Source organism: Simochromis diagramma, unplaced genomic scaffold, assembly GCF_900408965.1.
Source record: "Simochromis diagramma unplaced genomic scaffold, fSimDia1.1 OVJJ01000481.1, whole genome shotgun sequence".
NCBI classification, from domain to species: domain Eukaryota; kingdom Metazoa; phylum Chordata; class Actinopteri; order Cichliformes; family Cichlidae; genus Simochromis; species Simochromis diagramma.
In genome coordinates this window covers 3,176,064-3,200,564 of record NW_024386898.1, presented here as the reverse complement: position 1 = coordinate 3,200,564, position 24,501 = coordinate 3,176,064, and the positions used below count along the sequence as shown (strand labels likewise).

The 24,501-nt window shown below is 39.7% G+C and overlaps 2 protein-coding genes across 12 annotated transcripts in view; both read left to right on the top strand.

Annotated features, from left to right (window-relative positions):
• Positions 1-1,425: 1,425 nt before the first annotated feature.
• On the top strand, positions 1,426-12,636 carry pik3ap1 (phosphoinositide-3-kinase adaptor protein 1). The gene is made up of 17 exons (XM_040034549.1): positions 1,426-1,690; positions 2,479-2,904; positions 3,191-3,435; positions 3,652-3,796; positions 3,889-4,031; positions 4,127-4,259; positions 4,734-4,930; positions 5,021-5,198; positions 5,309-5,371; positions 5,463-5,717; positions 5,807-5,863; positions 7,002-7,195; positions 7,283-7,355; positions 7,546-7,713; positions 9,081-9,148; positions 9,971-10,071; positions 11,730-12,636. The coding sequence occupies exons 1-17, from the start codon at positions 1,660-1,662 to the stop codon at positions 11,842-11,844; spliced, it is 2,592 nt and encodes an 863-aa protein (XP_039890483.1). The 5' UTR covers positions 1,426-1,659; the 3' UTR covers positions 11,845-12,636.
• An 89-nt stretch (positions 12,637-12,725) lies between these two features.
• The window catches only part of LOC120735262 (sorbin and SH3 domain-containing protein 1), a 42,529-nt gene continuing 30,753 nt past the window's right edge, over positions 12,726-24,501 (top strand). For 2 of the 11 annotated variants that reach the window (XM_040034543.1, XM_040034540.1), the window contains exons 1-3: positions 13,273-13,824; positions 23,899-23,941; positions 24,218-24,304. In XM_040034543.1, the coding sequence (XP_039890477.1) occupies positions 24,271-24,304 (34 nt within the window). In that variant the 5' untranslated portion in view covers positions 13,273-13,824; positions 23,899-23,941; positions 24,218-24,270. The other 9 variants (XM_040034545.1, XM_040034542.1, XM_040034538.1 and 6 more) reach the window with 9 other exon arrangements.

Genomic DNA, 24,501 nt, shown 5'->3' with positions numbered 1-24,501 from the left:
TTAACTAATTTTAATCTTACTTTTTAGAGGTCAGTGAATTCAGATTGCTGACACTGAATCATTGTTATCTCCACATTGGCAGTTCAAGGCCAGGTGCAGTTATTTTCATATCTATAAAATGTGGTGCATTACAAACAGTGAATATTTAGTCTGCAGCTGACCCCAGTCTATCTTAATAATAGTTTTTAAATCTTATGTCAAAATTGATCCACCAATGGTCTCATGACTGCAAATATCCCTGCCAAATAAGAAGCATATAGCAAATAAACATTATTGTTAAAGGCTCATACAGCTATTTATTTTATTTTTTTGATTGTCTGTATCTGGAAACTATCTCTATGACTTATGCCAAACTCACCACAGTCTTTTTAACCAAGTACATATCCATGCCTATAGGCAAAATGATAGATGGACAACAATCTAATGTTAAGTTAGTGTCTTCTGCCCTCTAGTGGTTGTGTCAGTGTGGTACCATGTGTTGCAAATAGTTGACATTTACGAGGGAACTGAAACTTCAAATACTGAGTAACAGTTACACCAAACATGTGATTCATTATGATCAGTGACTGATTCACGTTTGTCATGTGCTTTCTGTTTTACTTAAGAAATATTTAGCATGTGGCTGTATGAGGATGTACCCTGTGTGTGTCAGCATTTGAGCGCACAAGTAATTTTGTAAGGCTGAATTGTGTTAGAACTTCACATTCATCCTTCACATGTCTGTGTAATGACGCCAGCAATGAAAGCTTTCAGTTTTGCACTTTCAGTGTTGCTTTAAGGTGTCACAGTATCACAGAACAACACATTTTTAAGGTGTGCATCACTTTTTGCAGAAGTTGTCACTTTAGTCTTATGCATGTTAAAGTTAACTGCAACACAGAAACAATGTGTTTACAGTAGTAAGTCTTACTAGTAAGTAAGTTTTATTGGCCACAAATGTATAGCATTAGCTCTGATGTTAGCCCCACTGTAGAGTCAGTGCTACTCTTTTGAGGTAAGCATGTTCATTTATAAGAATTGTAATTTTACACAATCACTCTGACCTTAAAACTCTCTAGATAGACAGCACCTTGGTAAGGAAGTGAAAAAACAGAAGAAGGATGTGGCTCATAACAGGTGAATTGATGTTTTCCTGTGTGTGTGTGTTTGTGTGCGTGTGCGTTTGAGTGCGTGGGTGTACAGTCTTCGTGAAAACCAAGAACAAAGGCGAATCTAAAGCGTCGCCTACGTAAAAGACATCAAGTGGTTTTGTGTCGTTTCTGCACATCGCAAAATTCAACACATCAAATTCTTAGCTAAGCCCTCGTTATCTTCATTTGTGTTTCATCTATAGAATATTTTGCTGTTTACAATATACAGATATACACAAAGCAGCCAAAAACAAATGTAACTGCCGACATGTTGCACATTCTGTCATGACAGTGGTGCGTTTCTCACTTCTTCAACTGTTTCAGGAAGTAGGGCAGAGTCACCAAAATCAGGAAACTAAGTGTTGCTATTAATACTGCTGAGCAACGAGCTGTAGCTGGTGAAAGCTAATGTAGTCTCAGCTGATGAGAAGAGAAGCATCAGTAAACTTCATCGAACTGAAGAGAAACATTTGGGCAAATGATGATCCTTTTGAGGTGATTTATTTATTTGATTTGAGGCTTCAAGACCATGGGAGAACCCATCTCAAGCACTGAATCAGGTAATACGACCCGTCGTGTGTACCTTTTTTTTCACCAGCTAGTTAGTGCTACAGTTTACAAGATGTACTGAAACCTTCATTATTAACACATAGTTTACTCTTTTGCATTGTTTGACTTTGAAATGATGTGTTCATTTAAATTGAGTTTCATTTACCAGAAAATTCAAGGCAAACTGTTTTCTCCGCTTTAAAAAGAGGAAGCAAGCATCTTAGGCATCCTGTATGGTTGATTTGAATTAATGTAGTATTTCCAACACATGTAAAGTTAAATCATTCATGTTATCGGTCCTTTAATAAAACGATGTAAGGGCTCACTGCCCTGTCATTAGTGAGCTGCTCCGATGAAGCGAATGCTTGTGTGGGTGCTCTTTCCTAGGTAGCGTGTACAGAGGTGAGCTTGACCTGATTAAACACTGTAATGAGTCAAACAAAATTACTCTGACCAGTGTTGACATAGCGCAATGTTTGCACAACGTCTTGTTGGCTCTGCAGTGAAATATCAAACAGATCAGACATTCATTCCCCAGCCACAGTCACCTTGACATTCCACAGCCGGACAGCTGGTACGTTGTGGAGCATTTCCACGGCAAACACAATCTGCTGCAACAAGGAACTCAGCACATAATATTGCTAGTGTCATGTCATTAGTGTATTTTGAGCAGAACTGTGATTCACTGTGTGCAGTCAGGCTGGGTCAGCAGGTTTTATGCTTTGGATACCTGCTTTGGAGAGTGTTTGCATACATCTCTTGAGCGTACAATCACACTGTAATGCGTTGTGTTTTTCAGCACATCCTGAATCCTTCTCAAGATATGAGCTGTTAATTCTGCACACCACTGAGGCACAGGAATGGGCGTCATATTTGCACCAGATTTTGAAAAGTTCTCGCAAATTCCACAAAAGATCAATTTTGCTATATGCAATCAGCACAGCCGATGAGCTCCACGGATATAATTTTGAATATTTCCAAAGCTGCAAGAGCATCGTGCTGCTCCTCACAGGGGTTTTCCTTGACATCCTCTGTGACCACGAACTACAGGAGGCACTTCAGAGAATTCTCTATCCTCCTCACCGAGTGGTGGCCTTTTTATGTGGTGTGTCTGAGGACGAACTATTGACAAAGATTTTCCAAGACTGGACAAGCTGGAGGAAGCTCTACGCAGAGGATGAGCCTGGTGTTTATGTTTCTACCATTTTGGAAGCAATAGCCAACAGTATGTAAAATGTTCTCTTTTGTACAGTGTTTTCGATGCCCAGGAAGCAAACATAATTAATTCAGTTTTTACTGCACCCACAAAGAATAGGATATTAAATAAAATAACAATTGTCAGTTATCTTAAAGCTGGAACATAAAACAGAAACTCTCAGTGAGAAAGTTGGATGTGCTGTAGTGACACTTTCTGAATAACTAAAAGAAGGCGATTTCATCTAGACAGATGTTAAAATTTAAAGGGAAAATAAAGATGTTTGTAATACATTCGATTTCTTTTTAATTTAAAGGCAGAAGAGTGGAGCTTGAACGTGAGAGTGAAGTTCCCGTAGCCCAAGACGATGTGTACGTCTTACCAGTTTTAGATGAAAATCCTAGCACTGATGAAACAGAGGATGTGGTGACAAAAGAGTATGAAGAAAATGTCCCGAAGGATGAAGAGCCTGCGAACGCAGTAATATCAGCAAGTCAGGAAATAACTTCACCCACGCACATCACCTGTCTCACTGTGCAACCAAACAGAGTTCTGTGCGGGGTAAGTAATTGCACAAGAGCTGCATCAAATGTAATGTTTGTTTGGTTCATTGAAATAAATCCAGTTTTCTGTATTACATTGTATGACAGGTACACAGAGATACATTTACCATTTACACTGATCTTCTAGTGTTTAGCGGAGCTAAAGGAAGTTCTTGATATCAGTAAAATGTCACCAACATGCCAATTTTATTCCAGTTTTCCATTTTTCTTTTAGAAACAGGAGACACTTTTTATCATTTTCAAAGAGAAAATAGATGATCAGTCGGATCCAGAGGTGGAGTTTTCATCTGAAAATGTACCTGCAAAAAGGGTGCCAGGCACCGTGGAGAATGAATACACCATAAGTGTTACTGCACCTGGCAAGTATCTGTAGGAAGTCACAGGACTTTTATGTTGAAAGCTTTAATCTGAAATCACCGTAATTGTTAATTTGCTCTTTATTTTCATTTAGATATGCATGCTGGAATTGTGTCCCTCACTATGTACACTGGCCAGTCGTCTGTCAGCCTGACTCCTGTTACGTATTACACCAGCATGGGTGAAGTCAGTCGGTATCTTGAAAATGCTACAGATCCTGTTAACTTCATCTGCCAGGTGAGACATTATTTAGCGCTTTAAATAGCATCGTTGTGCTAGATTAATGTTGTAAAAGCTTGTGTAAGCTTTATTTATTTATTTTGAACATCCAGGCATTCAACATAACAGCCAATGCAACAGAATCACTGGACAGCATGTTGTCCGACTGTTTAAAATCCAAGATCCCTTCAACTGGTCTTCAGCTGTTTGGAATCAGACAGATTGAGGAAGACAATATGTCAGCATGTAAGTTTAACACATGATTTTATTGGTGTTGGACGAGTCAGCTAAAAAAATTTGTAGAAGACTTCCTGTTATCGCACATACATTATATGGTGAAAAGTTCTGGGCCACCTACATGTTACACTTACAGGAGGTGCTCGGTCATGGAAACCCACCCATAAAGCTCCTGGCGTAGTTTGTGGCCAGATGTTAATGCCAGTGGAGGCTTGGAACTTACCGCTACTCACCGCTGCTTTAGATAGCTACAAACGTTGGTGACTTATATACACTGTAGGCCTTAGCTCTCAGCCACCCTGCTCTACATCTTTACGTGGTCCACCACTTTGAGGCGAATTTGCTGTGGTTCCCAAATACTTCCACTTTGCAATAACACCATTAACAGTTCTCATTTAAATTCAAAGATTATGATAAAAAGCAGAAAGTGTAAGCAGCTGATATATAACTGGTTCTATCTGTTTGCCTTTTTGTGGGCTTCAGATCAGCGGAATGAGGAGCTTCCTACTTTACTCCACTTTGCAGCCAAGTATGGCCTGAAGAAGCTGACCACCGTTCTGCTTCAGTGTCCTGGAGCTTTGCAGGCTTACAGTGTGATGAACAAGAATGGAGACTACCCAAACACGCTTGCAGAGAAGAGTGGTTTTAATGATCTCAGGCAGTTCATGGATGAATTTGTTGTAAGTCCACAGAGAAAATCTTTTCAATTCTTTGCATTTTCACGAATTGTACTTAGCGTCTGGTTGTCTTTTGCATTTAAACAAATCCAGGAGACTGCAGACTTGCTCAAGTGTCACTTTGAGGACAATATCAACACAGACGAGAGTGCAGAGGTATATGAGTTGATGTCCACTAACTCTCAAGATATCATGATGAAATACTCGGGTTGCTCAGAGGATATATATGAGTCGATGCTGGGGATCAACCCTGAATGTGCAGAGGATTTTTGTAAGTATCGCATTATTTTATTTATTGTTCCAACAATAATTCATACAGCAAAACTGGGAGCAGCAGATGATGATGGTGCTGTATTGTTTCTTTCTGGTGGGGGTTTCAAGATGAGGTGATGACTGCAGTAGATGAGAACCCTGAGGAAGCTATGCTTCGGAAGTTCTTTCAAGGTATACATTTGAAGTTTTAAATAATTTCCTTAAATAATATTGCATCCTATATGGCATTGAGTGCTTCATGTGGTTACACTCTTACCTTTAGCAAAACCAAATGCCACTGAAGTCAAGAAGGACAATGAACCTCTTCAAAGTGAGGAAGAGGAAAAAGTTGATCATAATAGCTTAGATGAAATTGAGGAAGAGGAAGATCCATACAACCTCTGTCCAGAGGATATCTATGATACTGTGGATGCAAATAGTACTTACAACCCAGTAGTCCTGAACCGTCCACCAGCCCCCAACCCCAGGCCTGAGCATAACACTGAGCTTGAAAAGTCTACGACGTACATTTCTAGAGGTATGGTGCAGTCTGATTTTTATTTATTACGTTATATTTTTTTATATCACAAATGTGTCAAAAATATGTCACTTTTATTTTTTTGATAGTATTTTCAGATAAAGGTACATCTGAGAATAAAGCAAAGGACATGGGATATCATGCAGGTAAATCCCAATAAAAATAATTTTCTTTTCATTTAATCATTATAGTCTGTTATGCTTCTGTTTTCTCTTTTTTTCCACTTATATAAAGCTAGTTTAGAACTGGTCATGGTTTCATTTGGTAAACCGCTTTTGAAAAAGTGCCTTTATTTTATCTGCATCTTGATTACTTATCATCAGTCTTGTACAGTGCTGTAGCATGTTTCTGTGAGGCACGGGGCTTTTAATACTACCACATTGGTCAAAACCAGTAACCTTTGTAGTTGACTCAGTGGTTACAGCTAACTGTGCGTTGGGGGAATTTTTGGTGTCAGAGTGGGTAGGTGACTGAGAACAAATGTTCATGTGATCTTCTGACATTAATAGGCCCTTTTCACAGCAGACACTTAAATGTGATACGGGAAGAGCAAAAATGTACGTGGCCCGTACGGCAGAAGCGTTCTTGTTTTTCGCTCCTCATTTGAATATTTAACTTTAAATGGTAAAAATGAAAGTGAAGTTGAAACCTTGAGCAAACCCCAGCTGACAGGAAGTAAGGTGCAGCCTGGACTAGTTACCAGTTCATTGCACATTTACAGCCAGCTTAGAGTTGCCTATTTACATAACATGCGTGTATCTGGTAGCCCCCAGAGGCACTGGGCGCTCATACAGACACAGGAAGAACATGTAACGTCTGAATCCTGAACTTTCTTGCAGTGAGGCAACAGTCCACTACTGTCACTGACATGTCAGTTACATCCTCTGGTATTATCGTCTTGTATTATTATACTGCATTAGGATTGGTTAGCTGTGTGCACTGATTATGGGTCTGATTTTAAACTGGTTTGCTCATCATAAATAAAAATACAGTACTGTTATTGAACTATTGTCATCAACACATAACAAGAGGTCTTATTTTTGTTTTTGTGATTTTTTAGTTTTTAGGATTTAGTAGTTGTTTATATTTACATCAGAAATGTGAAGACATTTAAAATTTAAAATAATAAAAAATATTAGTGCGCTTGCTCTCGCACCCATATTACCATTATACATCAAACTATTGTAAGACTTTCATGAAACTAATACAATATTTTATGTTCCAAAGGTTTTTGCTTATAAATTAATAATAGAATAAATTATACACTATTTTCCTCCCATTCAGCTCGGCCTGTAGTGGAAGCCCCCACGCCTGCATATGATCCTTACGCTGGGATGAAGACCCCTGGGCAGAGGCAGCTCATATCTCTGCAAGAGAGGGTAAAAGTAGGAGAAATTACTGTGGACGAAGCAGTCCAAGAGTTTAAGGCTTGGCAGGTTGATCATGAGCGGAGGGCAAACTCCATACGCTATCAGCAGGTAGATCTAATGTTCAAACTTTTCTAAGGAGTTGATTGTTGGTTAAGCAATAAAAGTAATGCCTGTGTTTCCTTTTTCTTACTTGAGAAAAATCTGGAGACATTACGAAACAGCATCACCAGACGTCATAAAGAGAGAGAGAAGACAGGAAAGGAACTTGGTAAAATTATTTATGTTCTCATTTGGAATCAGATCAGGTTCACGCAGATTTAACACATTGTATACCTTCCACTGTTTATACGCTGATTATGTAATACTGTTAGGATTCATTGGTGAGAAACACATATTGAAAAATAGCATGCCATTGCTGTCAAAAAAGCTTATCTTTTTAATCTGGTCTTTTCCCGTAGAGTATGAGATAAGTGCACCCCTTCAGAGAAACTCATTCTGGGGCACTAGTGTGACATTAGAGTGTGCTGTGTATGAGTCGACACCCAGAGCGACGGCTCAGCCTCCTCCTGTGGCTCAGGTTATCCAGAGAGGCAGCTGGAAGACAGGTAGCACATCCAGCACATCGAGTGAGTCCAAATGCTTATCTTTACTTTCTGCTTTTATCAAGTACTAAACAAAAAGACTTAAAGCTTTCAGTCTTTCTTTGTGTGGCTTTCTTTGCAACTCCATTAGAGTGCAGATTGGGAGAAATGTAAATTATACACATATGTAAGTCACTGAAAAAGTGATGTGCTTGTAGTCTAACTTCCTGCCTCCACTTTTGAGTTGGAGAGAGAGGTACGTTTGAGCGCCAGATCTGATCATTCTGTCTTTTCTATGCGTCAATTTTAGCTGTGGTTCAAGGAAAAAGTGCTAGATGGGATCACTAGAATATTCACATGGATGGTACGAGGCAGTGTTACTAATAAACCAGCGTTTAATTAGATCTTGGACAGAGCTGACCTTGCTGAAAAATTATTTATATCAAAACAGAAATTCAACACATCAGTCACAGTTTTTCAAAGAAAAGAAAGGGTGCCGTGTTTGCTCAGTGGGTAAGCAGGCAACCACATGCTGCACAGCAAGAGAGCCGCGGCGCGGGTTTGAGTCCGACCGGTGGCCCTGCTGTGTGTTTTCTTCTGTTGCGGGCAAATAAAAGCAAAATGTATTTTAGTCTGACATTTTTTTTTAATCTTAATTGAGATCTCATTTTAAAAGTTTTCAATAAGAAAGCAAGAAATAAAGTAGTCAGATTATAGCTTGAAATATCAGGTTAATTGTAATAAACAGACTTTTTCTGTATGATAAAGTTACATGGCTCTAGTGATTTTGTCAATGTTACTTAATGTTCTCAAATGTCAGTGTATGTATTTTATTTTACTTTGTTATTATTATTTCCCATCTTTGTAGTTTTGTTATACATAAAGGATGAGACGTTTTGTGAAACTTTATTTGTGTTTTTACACGTCGCACCAGCAGTTATAATTCAGTCATAATGTTTTACGAAGAAAACCATTTTTTAGTTTGTTTAATTAGCCCACAAATGCAAAAGTATTTTAAGGTTTAAATTAATGTTTAATTTTGCTGTAGTAGATGTTTTATTCTTCTGTTTTTTTTAAAAAAAAGCAAACATTTGCACATAAATTTCAAAAGGGGCAAGCAGTTTCCTTTCAAAAACACTGATAACATTAACGGATTTAAAGAATGGCTTGCTATACTGCTTCATGATTACTTTAAGTCTGTAATGGTGGTATGCATATGAGCTGCGTCTCTGTCTTGCTCTGATTGTTCATACACCTTCTTGCAGACATCTTGTATAATAGTGTCAAGGCCTAAAACATATTTTACCCACATTTAGCGAAGTGGTCTTACAACATAATTCACCACAAGCACTAACCTCAGAGATACTCGGAATCACGTGTTTTATTTTTGCTGTGCTTCTTCTTGTCATCAGGCACCGAAAGCAACAGACTCAGCACGCACAGCACCTTTAGCTACAGCAGCGGTACAGAACCTGACGAGGTGAGCTTGATTTAACAATAGGTACAAGTGCATCTTCAAGGCACGTGGAAACTGAAGGGTTCACACAGAAATGCATTTGCATGAGTTATAGCTAGCTGTTTCTTCCTTCTTACTCTTTATAACCCAAATTAAAACTTCCCTTTCTCTTATGATGCTGCATGTGTCTGATGTCTATACAACATGACTGCATGCGCAGTAGAGAGGTAGAAAAAAAGAGGTAGAAAGTCTAGTGTTTAGTTTTGTTTTATTTTGCTCTCTTACTTCAGCTTTTCATTTCCTAAAATACCTTCCAGACAATATTTAAATGTAAGTTCTGTAAATGTGTGTTCTTTACTGAAGCAGATTCTATATCATTTTCATTAGCATTTACTGTCTGTCATCATGATTGAAGAAAAAGTACAGAGCTGAAGGAGATTTGGGGCACGGGCAGACAAAGAATCTCTTAGATTTTGGTGCAAATTCTGTCCTTCTTTTAATTGCAAGATGGGTAAGATGAGTATTCCCTGTCTGTTGTTAAAAGACTCAAACTGCACAACCCATCGTGGAAGCCTGACTGACACTGCTTAATGATTTCCTCAGGGTGTAATTAAAACAATGATCTTTTATTCTCCAGACCAACAAAACAACAACTGTCATCTTTGTGTGTTTAGCTGAAAATTTGGGAGTTCTTGACAGTTTCAGTAGATGAATTGCTTAAACCAATAACTGTGACAATGTTAGCTTTTTCATTAACTGACTCAGCTGTTAAACTAGAGCTTTAGGCTGTTTTATTTTGAAGTATTTCAAGTGTGGTCACATATATATGTCATTGTATTTTTAAAGGACTCAATAGAAAGTTTCCCTCCTCCACCACGACCGCCACGGCCAGGCAGTGCTGCACCTTCCATTCCTCCACCCAGGATTCCTCCACGGAACCCAGAAAGGTCAGTCTAGAGAACAGCGATTCAGATTACTGAAGTGAAAGCAGAACCATGCAGTACTGAGCACTATGCGACATCAGGTATAGGAAAAAACAACGCAAAGTAGCAAATACACTGTACGGTTACGTGAAGGTGCCTAGCAGCAATCATAACTGTGTTAGAATATGACAGAAAGACTGGGAGCACGTAAAAAAAAAATCTATAAGCAGCACTGAGTGAAACAGAAAAATGTAAAAGAGGAAATGTTCACCCACCACTAATTCGCAGCTGTGCGTTTCAGAGGAAGCCAGAGCGAGAAAGTGATCAAGATACTGATGCTTATACTCTGTAAACACACAAATAACTTCCACACACATAGGTGAGACCACTTATAGTGAGACCACTTAAAAATGAAAAAAATGAAAGTGACTGAAGTGGGTAGCAAGAGCTGCCGTAAATTCCTGAGAACCTGTGAAACGCTGCAGATCCTTTTTACTGATAAATGCCCTTCTGTGTCTCTTATCTCTTTCAAAAAAAGAATCTGGGTAGCAGTACAATGTATTTCTAAAATCTGATAAACAATCAGCTTCTTTAGCTTTCTGACATGATGTCAGAAATATTATATTATACTTTAAATATCTGCATAATACTTCTCATTCATACAGTAATTGTGTGTGATGAGTTTTAATTACTATTAGTGGGTAAATACAACATTTGTGTGCTGTTAAAAAAAAAGACTCAAGAGTTAGCAAAATTGCTTTAAGTACACAGAATTTTAAGTAATTTGACATCCACAGACTGACATTAAATTATTCAGTTTTGAAAGAATAAATAACAGAAATGAACAAACACCTACACCAAGTATGTATGAGCTGCTACATAGAGTATACTAAATTCTTTGTGCGTGGGTTCAATTTGTTCTCATTGCATGGCACTGTGATCTTATCTAGAGTTTTTCTTAGCATCTGTGTGTCTGAAGGTTAAAAGATCAAAAAGATATTTGTCTTGGGAACGTGTAAATGAGAAGTTACAGTATGAAGGGTGATGGAGTGCAAAGCGTTTGAATATAAACAACCAAATGAACTTAGTAAATTGATACAAACGTGCAACAGCTTAACTTGTGTGTGCGCTAACATTAGCTAACATTAGCTAACTTTAGCTAACTTTAGCTAAAAACGTAGCTAAATATAAAACTGCTTAATGTTTCTTTAATGGGCTGTAACTTAAAGAATTATTGATTTCATTAAAAATATTAATAATTCAGTTTATTATTCCACCTACATAACTAAATAAGATGATGACTAAATTCAGTAATGATAGAAAAAAATAACATGCTTTGACATTAACTAACTTTGCATAAGAGCTGTGACCACTATCAGAGAGTTCATGTACTGTAGTTCCTAAAACATGCAGTTTGTTAAAGTATTGAAATCTATTTTAAACCAGTGAATGAGTGATTCTTGTACAGTTCATATTTCCTGAATGTAGGGTGTCAGATAAGTAAATGATACAGAACTGTGTCTGAAATGTTATCTTTGCATCTTCTTTTCAAGTTTTGTTTTTTTTCTCACGCATAATTATAAGAAATTAAACGTCACAGTTTACACACCCTTTGCTGTATACCGTCTCTACTGTTACAGTGCAAATAACCTTCCTATACAGTAACAGTGTGTTTCCTGCAGGGTGACAGAGATGGTCCATGAGCGTTACATATCCTGCCCGACACGAATACTTCCTCAAAGACCTTCTTACAGGCCAACTGACTCAGCACCTCCTGTACCTCGCAGACATCGATGAGAGCCGCACATCTTCACGTTTACTGAATTTGGTCTCTCAAGTTGTAAGTTATTTATTGTGTAAGAGGGATAGAGAAGGTAACGTGTAGCTGTAAACAACCATCAGGTTTAGCAAGATGAACTCATGCAGAGTAATAGTTATATATTATTTAATTTTTTTTCTTTCTCATGTATGAGTCCACCGAACCAAAACATCCATTTCTCATGACTGTGCCTGTGATCCATGTGTGATATGTTTCCGCTGTATTTGCTATGGTATGTCTTTACTGTAAAAAATATCATAAAAGTTAGTGTGTAGTTGTAAATAAATGTGAGATTTTCAAAGAATATAATTGCAATAAATATTAAGTGTCCTAATGAAAATCATAATAGTAGTATTAATAGTAGGCGTATTAATTTCTTTTTGTTATGGGTTTAAATTTTGATATATTAGAATAGCAAACATTTGTTTTTCTTGATATTCTAATTATAATATTTCAGTGTGTTCAATCTCCTGTTGTGTAATTTAACTGAAAAGTGACATTAATGCTGCTCCGTTTACCAGATAAATATGTGATATTTTTGCCTGTGCTAATTATGAGTTTTGTGGTATTCTACTTACTTTACCTGAATTCCTGTTACCCACCAACAGCTTAGTGACTTACAGTTTAGCTGTGATGTTTGTACAGTATCATTCTTAAACTGAGTCATGAATGGAGTGGGGAAAGACAGTTTTGTTGTCTAACAGACCTTATGTAATTTTTTAAACATGACAAAATGGTGATTAAAAAAATATGTTTTAGCTGGGTAAGTACAACGCAGCCGCTGTTCATTTATTAAGCTGTGATATACCATTTGATCACTGGATGGTGCTTCACATCTTCTGTTACCCTCTAAAGGTATACTTCAGCTTATATTTACATATTTTTTTATGTATGTAAAAACCTTTTACTTGATATTATCAAATGAGTCAAATTAACATAGTGTTATGAATATAAATGAACCCTAAAATAGATCCTTTTAAATGCTTTGAGGAGAGAAAGGTACAAAGTGCGATGGAGTGTAGACAGCTGGGACTTCTGGCCAAAACTTTCAAAATAAAATCTTTACTGTTGTAAAAACGTCAAATACAGTACTCTACAAAAGTATTAAGCCACCCCTACAGCAACTGGCTGCCCTATTATTATGCTGAGCTTACAACTGTTTAACTTATTCCATAATAAACTGTATTTGTAGCAGGTGGATAACAGTAGTGAATATTAATATTATTCTACTATTAACAGCATAGTTATTTGGTGAATTTTTTTTGATTGATGATGATTGATAGTTACATAGTACTATGCAAAAGTCTTGAGAACATCCCTTATTTTCTAATATTTTGCTAGAAAAATGGGAATTAAAAGTCTTTAAAGTCATTTATTGAGGCATACACATTTAGACAATTCTAATTAGTTTCAAAGTTAATATTCAATATGACAATGTTTATTCTTCAATGCTGCTGGAAATCCCTTATACGAGCTTTCTAGTCATAGTCTTCAGGAATAGTTCAAAGCTCTCCTTTGGATGTTGTCTCTTTTGTTCTTTTCTCAGACTAAATGATCCCACACTGCTTCTGTAATGTTGTGCTCCGGGCTCTGTCGAGGCCAATCCATCAATCCATAAAGGAATTAAATAGAAAGGTGGATAAATAGCTAGATCTATCCAGATGCTTAATATTTCCCAGCTATCTACCCAGCGCAACAGACTTACAAAGTCAGCAGCTGAACTTTTTTCTTCCCCCTTTATGTTAATTCCGTTTTGAAGCGACTAGCTTCAGGCTTTTATTGTGAAAGGAGAGGTCTTCGCGCTCGGTGGGCGAGCAGTGCGCCGGTGTTGACGCAGTTGAAACCGGTGAGTGTGAAGCGCTGACAGGACGCTGGTGGAGAGCAGCTGTCGCAAAGAGCTCAGTGAAGTGTGTCTGTCTGCATCAGCGAGCACAACGCTGGATTACCATCACAGAGAGGTGAGCGTACCTGCTCGTTACAGCTGCACTTCTCTGAAGCCCTTCTTTAAGATTTTCTCTTAAAAGAAAGGTTCTTATTATCAGGGCATGAACAGTTTATTTTTATTTCCCACTGGCTCTGTTAACAGCTGACTTGAGAGTTGTTAAGGTGTGATGCAAAGCCAGTACTGCATAATGTATTTCATATTAATTACAGAGTCTGCTACGTGAGTTTATCAATGGTTAGCAAATATGAATGCTTCTGTGAGTCAGTCGGTTTTAATTTTGCATCTCAGCAGATGGGGGCTCTGGCTGTGGGACAGTTGCTGCAGTAAAGGCAGATCCATACAGTGGGAATGCGTCCCGCCATGGGTGCCGCACTCTGTAGCTGAATGCGAGAAGAAAAAACCTAAATCCTTAATCTGAAAATTAAAGGATTGCTGTCTGTATAACACTGCTGAATAACATTTGTGTATCTATTTATTTATTTTAAGACAAATCCGATCCCGTGCGTTGGTTTCTTTAAGTTGGACGGCGGCGGTTGTCAATGTGAGTCATAGGGGGCAGACTTCAGGCTACTCTACATGCATACAGTAGGGCTGTGACATCAAGACCATCCACTTAATGGAATGCATATTATGCGGCATGGAGATGTTGGGAGCTGTTCACTGTACAGTGTGATCAAACTAAACTGTCACCTCTGTCATCTTTGTTTTGGAGATATTCTTGATAGGAGGTTGATTTGGTAGGACCGTTATCATTTTCCACTCCTTATTCCAGGGACATCTTTGTGAGTATGACTAACTTAGCACCTGTGTTTTGTAACTGCACAATATTAAAAGTCTGGGTGTTCTTTGTGTTGACACAAGGACCTGAATGTTGGGCTATATGTCAAACAGGTCTGTCTGAAGACTCACACTGAACAGCATGTGATATGAACAACTGCTTGGCGGCACAACTGTGGCCACACACAGACTCACAGACTGTAACAAACACCTCCATCTTGCCCACATCTTAACTGGGATTTTCTCTTAGTCCCACTAAACACGCCACTGGGAAGGATTGTATGAAGGCAAAACTGACATTGGTCACTATGGTTGTAATTTTTTATAATATGCATTTTTCATTGTTGCTGTCATGGAATTCTAAGGAATTACAGAGGCATCTTTGCGTGATGTCTACCTGGAAAACAATCCTGCCGTTTCCTATTTTAACTGAAGATCTAAGAATGGAGCTTTCTATAATACATAAGACGCCTACTTGTGAAACTCTACAGATCCCCCGCCTCAGTCTTCATTCACATTTTTACCCCCGAGTAACATGAGTCTAAACAGGCGTGATAAAATATTAACCCTTGCACAAATAATTCATCAAACCGCTCCAAGGACAGGGGGAAAGCATTCAGACGGATTTTACTCCAAACCACCTGTTTCAGTGTTTTGCTGTGTAGCTGCCACGCTCTGGAAATAACCCAGTCACTTGTGTTCGTCTTATCATGTGGACTTGTTGGACGTGGTTAATGGAGATATTCAGTTATCTAAGCGTTGTTTACATAGAAAGATCAGGAAATCCATTAGCTTCCCACATGTCCTTACTACAAGTACAACAAAGACTTCTGGTTTACCAGATGTCAGTAGAGGACCTGTGGCTGTTTACACAGGGATTTTGATAGGTGTGTACATATAACACATCAGTCACATGTTTGGTAGCAGCTCACCCAGGAGCCATTTACTTAGGCAGGGAGCAGACGTACCCTTATGACATTTTGCAGGTTCTGTTGTGCATTTAAAGCAAGGTGAAAGTGATCTATGTGAAGGAAAATGTTTGTTATGTTCTGAAAGGTTGAACACATGACGGTATTGACTTTTTCTTCAACAGTAAATTTGGATGATTTGCAAAGGAATGCTTTCCCTCCTCGATTTAAAACATATATATGTATATATATGTATAGATACAGTGATTCATCAGGTGTTTTAGTGTATCTAAACAGGAGGATAGAGTGCACAGTTCAAATAATATTCAAACAGAGTGTGAAGTTTGCAACCTGCATTAGTTTTAGCTGCAACGTTTATGCTTGGATTTTTCCATTTGCAGAATAGCATCCACCACCGAGGTGCACATCGTGTTTCTGTATCCAAAAAAGCCGATACAGAACTGATTGATCTGCACAACAAACAGCTGCCTGATCTGTGCAACTTCTCGAGCGCGGGGCTCTTTGTTTACCATGAACCCAGCGCGGTTGTTAATATTTTATGACGAGTCACGTTACACAGTTCCCCTAGATTTGAGAGGAGCGATCCTCGGAAACATGAATCTCAAAACTGAATTTTAAAGATTTGCCAAAGCCAGCTGGCCTGGGGAATATCATAGTCTTGTTTTTCCATGATGATCTCCATGTGGTTTGGAAATCAGACAGACAACTAGTCACAATATGTTTTGTTTTTTCATTCAAGTCCAATTACCCCTTTGGTCATGCAGTCTCCTCAGAATTTATTTGCATTGCCAAAGTGTGGATAATTTAGCTTTTGCTGTTGTTTACATAGGTGGATACTGTCGCTGTGTTGTAGGCCTACTGTACCCATCTGTTCAGAATGATATATGTAGTTATATATGTACTACTATTTTTACTGGATATTGGAAGAATAATGAAATGATAGTATTTCCTTGTTGAGACATACTTTTTTAGGATCACTTGTTTTAATTAGCTGCGGTTTATGTACACCAGCTGTGTGGTGACGCTGGATATTTGCATGACTTGAACAGAAAGCTTTGTAGTGGCAGCATTTGTAGAGAACAGCCTTCGCTTTACTGGGAATAATGGATGGCTTTGGATCAGGCCGGATGTTTCAGCCAGACACCAGGTTTCTGTTTTCACTCCTTGTTAATGTTACAACAGGTTGCTTGGCAACCCCCACCCCCCACCACCGAACCCCCTGTCTGCTTTCACCGTCTCCTGCCATTGGATGAAGTGGATGGGGAAATGAAGTGTTATGCGTTGGCTTTTCAAGGTCGGTGGCGCACAGAACCCCCGCCCTGATCACGGATGCACGTAAACAAAACCGTGAAAAGATCATTTATGCTTTGGTGATAGATTTAAGCAGCGCCCGCCTCCACTGCCGTCACAAGCACCACACGTCCCACACCAACCCCCAACCCACCCATGTCAGCGCTGATGGAAAACACCAGCATCGCAGCATTTGCTGGCAGATAGTTTAATGAGAATCAGCAGACGTCTTGACTAAAAATCTCACAGACCAATCCAGAATTCTCAAGTGACACTTGTACGCCACAGCTTTCTCAATCGCTCACTGCAACATGTAACAAAGAGTAAGGACCATCTAATATTTTGCCACCACCTGTGAAGCGGGGCTGTTACAGACAGTGCTGCCTGCCTCTGTTTGTTTCTGGGTGTGACGGGGACGAGTCAGGCTGCACCGGCATTCCTGAAATAGATGGATGATGGGGACCAGTTGGAGTCCTGCTGCACGCTCATTTCACACGAGGATGCCTTCATAGCACTTAAAATTGCTGGATTATCGCATCGCTGTTTATATTCACGTTTAGCCGCCATATCCTATGACTCAATTATCAAGTAGTGCTGTCACATAGGCGCTCGGAGAGTTATATTAGGGAACACGCTCAGAGCTTCCAGTCCCTGTCAGAGTCCAAACATTCAGCGGAGATGAGGAAACACTTTGAGCGCACTCCGTGACAATGATTTGAATTGTCAGCGCCGCTCACCTAATGTGCAAGTACCTCCCATTATCTAAGCCGGGAGGAATCTGTTGTGCACAGCTGTGCTCATTATGGAGTTATGAGATTAAATAAACGCCATGTCTTATTCATACTACCAAATTACATACCTCTCCACTGTCTTATGGACTTTATTTTTTTCCAATTATGTCACTCTGTTTTCATCTGAAACTTTTTAAACTAAACTCAGCTCCTTTAAAAGTAAACTATCTGAAAGTCCCTTAAGGAGACACCGCAAAGCTAGTTGGATATTCAGTGTTTATCCTCTCTGTGAGGCCTGTGAGCCAAGCTCTCTCACTCTTGGAGTCAAGCCTGGAGCCCTTGCTGTGAAGATGTATCACCCTGGGTAAATTGTCAGCTCCCTGACATTCTTATTACGCTGGCTCTAAAAGCCTAGCAGGCATGTTAGAAGGAGCCTGGCTCTCTAACACAGTGTCTGTAACAGGCGGTTTGGTCCATGCAGCCAACTGCAGTCCTCCCCAGGACCTCGGCACGTACCAGCCAAGTGTTTCCTGTCCCGGGGATCTGGCCATGGTCACTTCCAGTAACTGTCTGGGCTTCTCGGGGATGCGTTGGCAGGTCGCTAGCCTCTCTGAGCGATGGGGAACACATCATACAATGACAAGTGTCACGAGTGGGTTTGTTTTCCCTCCAAAAAGGACCTTTTTATCTACAGGTGAAGAATTATCCTCAAAATAAGCCCTCAAATATGATAGTGATACTGCAGGATCGCTTTAAACTCTTCTTCAAAGAATTCAAAGGCATAGAAGCTGTCTTCATACAACCCCAGCTTAAGCTCCTTCCATTATCAACACAAATGTGTAATCCTGTTCTCAGGACTGTAATGAGGGTAGTGTGTAAGTTACATACATTTCCTTTTATGCTGCAGTTGTTTGAAATGAACTTCAAATAGCTTTGGTTGAGGAATGTGTAGAATCCAAGGCTGGTGTCCAGTGTGGAAGCTGTTTATGGAAGAGAGTGGGGAGGGTAGAAGGGTAGGTGGGGGGGTCTCTTCTCAATTAGGAGGATAAGCTGCTGCTCCGGAGCAGCCATTTCGAGCCATGTTTGGAGCTGTTTGGTGGGATCTGCACACAGCACTGGATAGCTTCTCCCCTCTCTGCCATTTGTTGACAAAGCAGAAGTCAAACTGCGTTACATAACAGCTCTTTCTCTCCGTCTATAGTACAGCTGAGCGTGTGAAGAGAGCTCTTTTGTGTTGACATGGCTCACTTTTAAGGCAGCCTCTGACTGTTTCACAGAGACCCCTACCCCCCATGGAGGGAATGCATTACAGTTCAACTTTGTATCACCCTGCTTTGTTTAGATTTGAAAATGGAAAGACAGGAAATTTAGATAATCCATAAGATCATACAGATGGAGTAATCTGTAGTGCCTGTAAAAATGCTCCAAGAGCTTAAATATTGAAGTCATAAATCGATTCAGGGAAAAATCTATTTACATAAGAGCATGTAGGGTTTTACACTAAGGTTAGAAGTGATAAGTTAGTCATTCTGGTTAGTAAACTCCATTCACAAACAAGTGATTGATGCACAGAGTTTTAAAATAATGCCAAATAATAATCTAATAAAATAGAAATAGCAAAAAAACAGTGAGCTTGACGCACAGTTTTGTCAGACAACTACAATAAAAATTTTCCAAAAGGAAAGTGCCAAAACTACAAGCAAAGCTCGAGGTCCAGTTTAAGATAAGGCTCAGACGAAGAAAATCTGTACAAGACATTGTGTAATTACACAGGGGATAAAGAATAACAAATTACAGTATGTGTCTATATGAAAACTATCCATCCATGCATCCATTTTCCTGTTTATTGAGCCAGGGTCACAATGTGACTGGAGCCTGTGGTATCCAGCATTAGGTGAGAGCCAGGATACCCAACAGACAGGTCGACGGCCATTCACAGGGTTAACGCAGAGAGACAGAAAACCATTCATGCTCACGTTTAGAATGACGTGCTTGTCTTTGGACTGGAAAACCTGTACAGGCACAGAACATCCAAACAGAAGGACAATAATGTTAAAAATTAGGTGCTTTGTTGTGTTTTGTTTATTATTACACTTTAGGGAGCAAACCTATTCAAGGATGAGAATAAAACAAGAGAGGCTTTCAGGCTGGTTCGTAAAGTAAATACAACTGCTAACATCTTTAAAACCCACCACATCTTTAAACACCCCACCTCCCACTCCGTGTAAATATCGGAAATGTTTCTCAAGCAAGTGAAGAATTGCATGGATATTGCAAAATTTCCTTAAAAAATTTCTATTATGTATCGAAAAAATCCTGGACGGACGGACAGACGGACGGATGGAAGGATGGATGGAACAACCAGGACATAAAGAACAGGGTCTATGACTTATTTATACAGATAAATTTGCGGGCTCTTTTCTGCATTGAGCTTGTAAAATCATCAGGGGAAAAAGGGTTGTCAAAGATTATATAAGTTGTTGAAATTTCTCTTCCTAACACGGCGATGTTCCATGAGAAAAAAATGTAAATATTTGTTGGTACCATTATATAACTGAAGGAAGTTCTCCCTGATCCAGGGAGGCAAAACTTTAAACAATAAAATCAGATGTCCTGTGGACACAAAGAGCCACCCGCATCATTTAGGAGGACGAAGAGTGGCTCAATCTTGACTGTTTTGTGAAAGATTGTAGCTAAACTCCTTGGTAACATTTTTTTTCAGTACCTCAGTGTCAAACGCCTTTGCCAGATACCCTTTTCCCTGTTTTTATTGATATTAATACAGTAAACAATGTAGTTTTCCATCATAGAGTAAGATAAATTTCATGTTTAGCTAGATTAATGCTGGGGAAGAAAGCTTTCCATCAATCTTAAAATTATTCAAGATTGTGGGGAAGATAAGATTCAGGATTTCAGAAAGTACTCAACATGAAAACAGAGAAAGTTGCCATATTTTTTCTGTTTTATATGTAAAACTTTTAAATGAATCAGCAACAAGTGTTTGAATACTGCCCTCGCGCAGGGAGGGAGCCTTTCTTTTGAATCAGGGATTCTGGGAACCCATCAGCTACTGTGCTGGCTAAGCTTCTGGGTGCAATGGGCCTTGATGATGGGGGCTTTCAGTGTAGCCAGCCAGTGGGCTTAGAGTTCCATTTCTGCCTGCCAGCAACTGTTTACGAATGCAGGTAAATTAAAAAGAAAAAAGCCAATAGAATCCTCGTCACACGATGGCCCGCTCAGACGTGAGTTGTGAATAGCGCTGGGACTGCAGGCAGATTCCGGGAAACCCGAAAGCATCTGTGGCATTGAAGACCTTATGGGTGGCTGAATCATCCAGTAGCAAATTGCAGCTATCATCTTTGGTCTGCCTCTCTGTCTCTCATCTGCTGTCCTGCGTGAGCATTTTAAGAGGCAGGAGGATTTCCACAGTTGTTGAGTGGGTGCAACATTCCCAGGTGGCATGTGGTGACAGGTGCATCTGAACACGCCTGTTGTCGCAAGCAAACAGACCCCCCCCCCCCGCATAGCGAAAGGTCAAGGTCAACCCTGGGACTGTTCCGCCCACATGAGACCCTCAAAGCTCGGCCGTGCGGCTCACGGGGCTTCAGAGGATCCTGATGTACGTCGTGGAATAAGGGCTGTTTGTACACATCATCAGGAAGGTAATGTATCTCTCTCTCCAGACATGCAGTGACGCCTTGGGGTGGTCGTTGGCTTTTATGAGTTGTTTGTTTTGGCAGTGTTGGTCACACCAGGGAGCTTTCGTTCAGTAGGAGGTTTATGTATCTGTGTGTGAGAGAGAGTGTTGTGTTGTAATGGAGCTGAGAGATGCATATTGGATGAATCATCTGGGCTTTGCTGCTTTTAGATAATGGCAGAGGTCAGAGCTGAGAGGGTGTTTCACTGACTGTGATGTGAATATAATGACACCTACCCTGTTAATTGTTAAACTGTGAATTTGAATTTAACTCTTTTTTTGGTAAATGTTATAAGACTTAGTTTCTACATGTCAGACTTGTTTTGTTTTGGGGGGGTTTCTGAGAAATCAGCACAAATAACACTTAATAGCACATCCGCTAGCTTTAAAAAAAGGAAATTGATAACTTGACGCTAGAAAAGTCAGGCTGTCTTTGGAACCTTTGAGCCACTAACTCATGGCCCACTAACTGGTCTGCTGAACTTTGAACAAATTCAGCAAATAGTGACTTAACTTCATATCCACTAAGCCAAATAGACTCATAACAGGACCCGAGTGCACAGGAGCTTCCTGGATTATAAGGAATGACAGTGAATTTAGATAATGTTTTAATCAGATGGCTGATGTAGCGTCTTCTTATTTTTCTGTTTGCCTTGGCCCGGCCCGTGCTGTCCTAGCAATGCTCTGCCCTTTTTTTTACAGTCTGGATGAATGGTGCTCTCTGCCCTGCTGTGCTCAGAAGCACCTCTTCCTAAAAAGGCCAGGGATGATCTCTGCTCTGTGTGTTTATACAGCAAACTAAACGCTGTCAGCTGTCATACTCGCTCTATCTGTTATATGCCAGAATTTCAAACACACTCAAAATGCTCTTTCTACTGTAAATTCTCCATCTCGGGGTTCATGTGAGGATACAGCGGAAGCAGAACTGAGATCAGTGTAAGCACTCCTCAAAGGAATGCCTGTTAATGGTTTTGGAAATGAGATCATGGATGCTTTGCCTCTCCGGGATGCAGGGGGTCAAGAAGCAAGCTGATTTTATTAAAGAGGGACGGGAAATAAACACACGGTTTCTGATGCTCAGGGACGGCTCAGCTCCAATACTGGAAAACGTTTAAAAAGGTTTTTTGCTTTGTGTCTCCTTGGGACTTGTTTGGAATTGCTCCCATTTTCCCTCATCCATTTTAGGCCTATTTGTGGAGGCTTCCAGCTGGAACATCAGCCTGTTCTGCAGGTTGGCTTATTTACCGCCATGTGTAAACAGAGAGCACACAGTGTCCCACGCAAGCTCAGAAGAAAAGGAACAACTTTAAAAGCAGCTTAAAATTTTCATTACAGAGTAAATTCTAGACGGCTTTTGCTGCTCTGGCTTTTGCTCACTGTTTTCCTCTTAGTTTACAAATGAAAATGAAAAGAAAACACTCTTTGTGTCTGTTTGTGTATATGAACAAGTAACTGTTTGAGTGTCTTGGTGAGTGTGTTTGCAGTCTTAATCAGTCTTTTTCTTGGCATTTGAAATGGGGATGTCTCCTAAATCAGCCATGCTGCCTGAGCACAACGGCCAGATGAGCAGTAGGAAGTTTCACAGATACTTTTATGGTGGCCGTGCTCTGACTTCTGCATGCGCCACTGCTGGAGCTTAGAGCAATACGGGTTACTTTTCTCCTGTCTTGTTGTCATTAAAGGGAAGCACGTGCAATTTTGGTATTTATATCAAAGTACTGAAAGTACTGAATTTGATTCTCAATAATCTTAATTATCTTTGCTGAGTAACAGTGGAATTGTACAGCAAGAATGCATTGAACAGATCTTTGTGGCATCTGATCCATGCTACCGATGTTTCACTGCAACTTTTAGTATCTGTAACATAAGTTGTAATGTCTCTCTGGATGGAAAAAATCATTATATATTATATAGACTGTGCTGTATTATGTTCTAAGCAAACAATGGCTTGAGTTTGAAAGTTTTTCTGAATTAAACAACACTTTGAATTACTAATATAACTTAATGTGAAAGAGCCTTCAGATGATTTAAACAGATAAAGTTCGCTGCCTTCCTGTGTTGTATCTCATTTCAGTGTGTAACCCAACCACAGAGGCACAACCACAGTTTCATTAGCTGTATGTGGTTCCTCATTAAAGCTGTCTTTGCAGTGCCTTCACTATTAATGCCAGTGCTAAAGCAAATCTTACCCGTATAAGACATTTTCTGTGTATGTTATATTCCTTCAGTGCATACAGTCATCCATTCTAACAAGCAGAGACCTGGCCCGGTTATCAAATTCATGCTCCTCAGTCCATCTGATGTGAAGTTTATTGAGAATGATGCAGATGTTTCCACTGCTGCTGGTGCTACATTTGTCAGACTAAGTCATGAACATTGGAGGGAAGCACAGGTGACTGTAGATTAAAATGAACACGAGTGGATTTCTTTATAGGTGCCCATAGATCCAAACCCTTTCATCTCTTTCTGCTAGGACCTGAAAGGAATTGAAAATTTTGTTTTGTGCCTCCAACAAAAAGTTATTTAGTTGTTGTTCATAATTTTTTTTTCTGAATTCTGTCTGGATCTTTGTGTAGCTGCAGGTTAATAGTTAATAATACATCATAGGAATCTATCGTGGGGAATCCTCCTATTTAATAGTCTTCCATGTGTTTCCTTTCCAGGGCTCTCCAGCAGAGGGCGGCGTAAGACCAAGCGCAACTCCCAGTAAGTCAGCTCTCAGTCTAAGCCTATCAAATAGTTATAGTTTAACCTCATCTCCTCTGTACCACAATGATGTGAATTCATCACTTGCATGGCATTAAATCGATCACGAGCACCCTTGTTAAATCAGATAGTGAATTGCTTTAATGAACAGGTGATAGATAACTGCTGGATAATTGCTTCAAATCTTAAAAGTGGGATGTTTTGCCTTAAATTTTTTTCATAATCACACACAAAAAAACTCTTTTTGTTCCTTCCTGTGTGTTTGTTGTGTTAAAGTCCCTTCAGGTCCTCGAACAGTCTGTGCTGTCAGGATTACACCTGTGAAAAGCATGAAAGGCTCTCCTGACCTGATTCCCACCCCAGGTGATGCATCCATGTGGCTCATCAATGTTTCAGCTACTACAGTTGTGGAAACCTCATACTCACACAGAAGACATAGAATGTGGTCTTCAAAGTCACTTGTTGAGAATTAGGTGTTAATTTAACGAGGGAATAAAGAAATACTGCATAGAGCAAGCTTCAGGCGCTCTACTTTCACCTCTGGCGGGGTGCTCATGGTA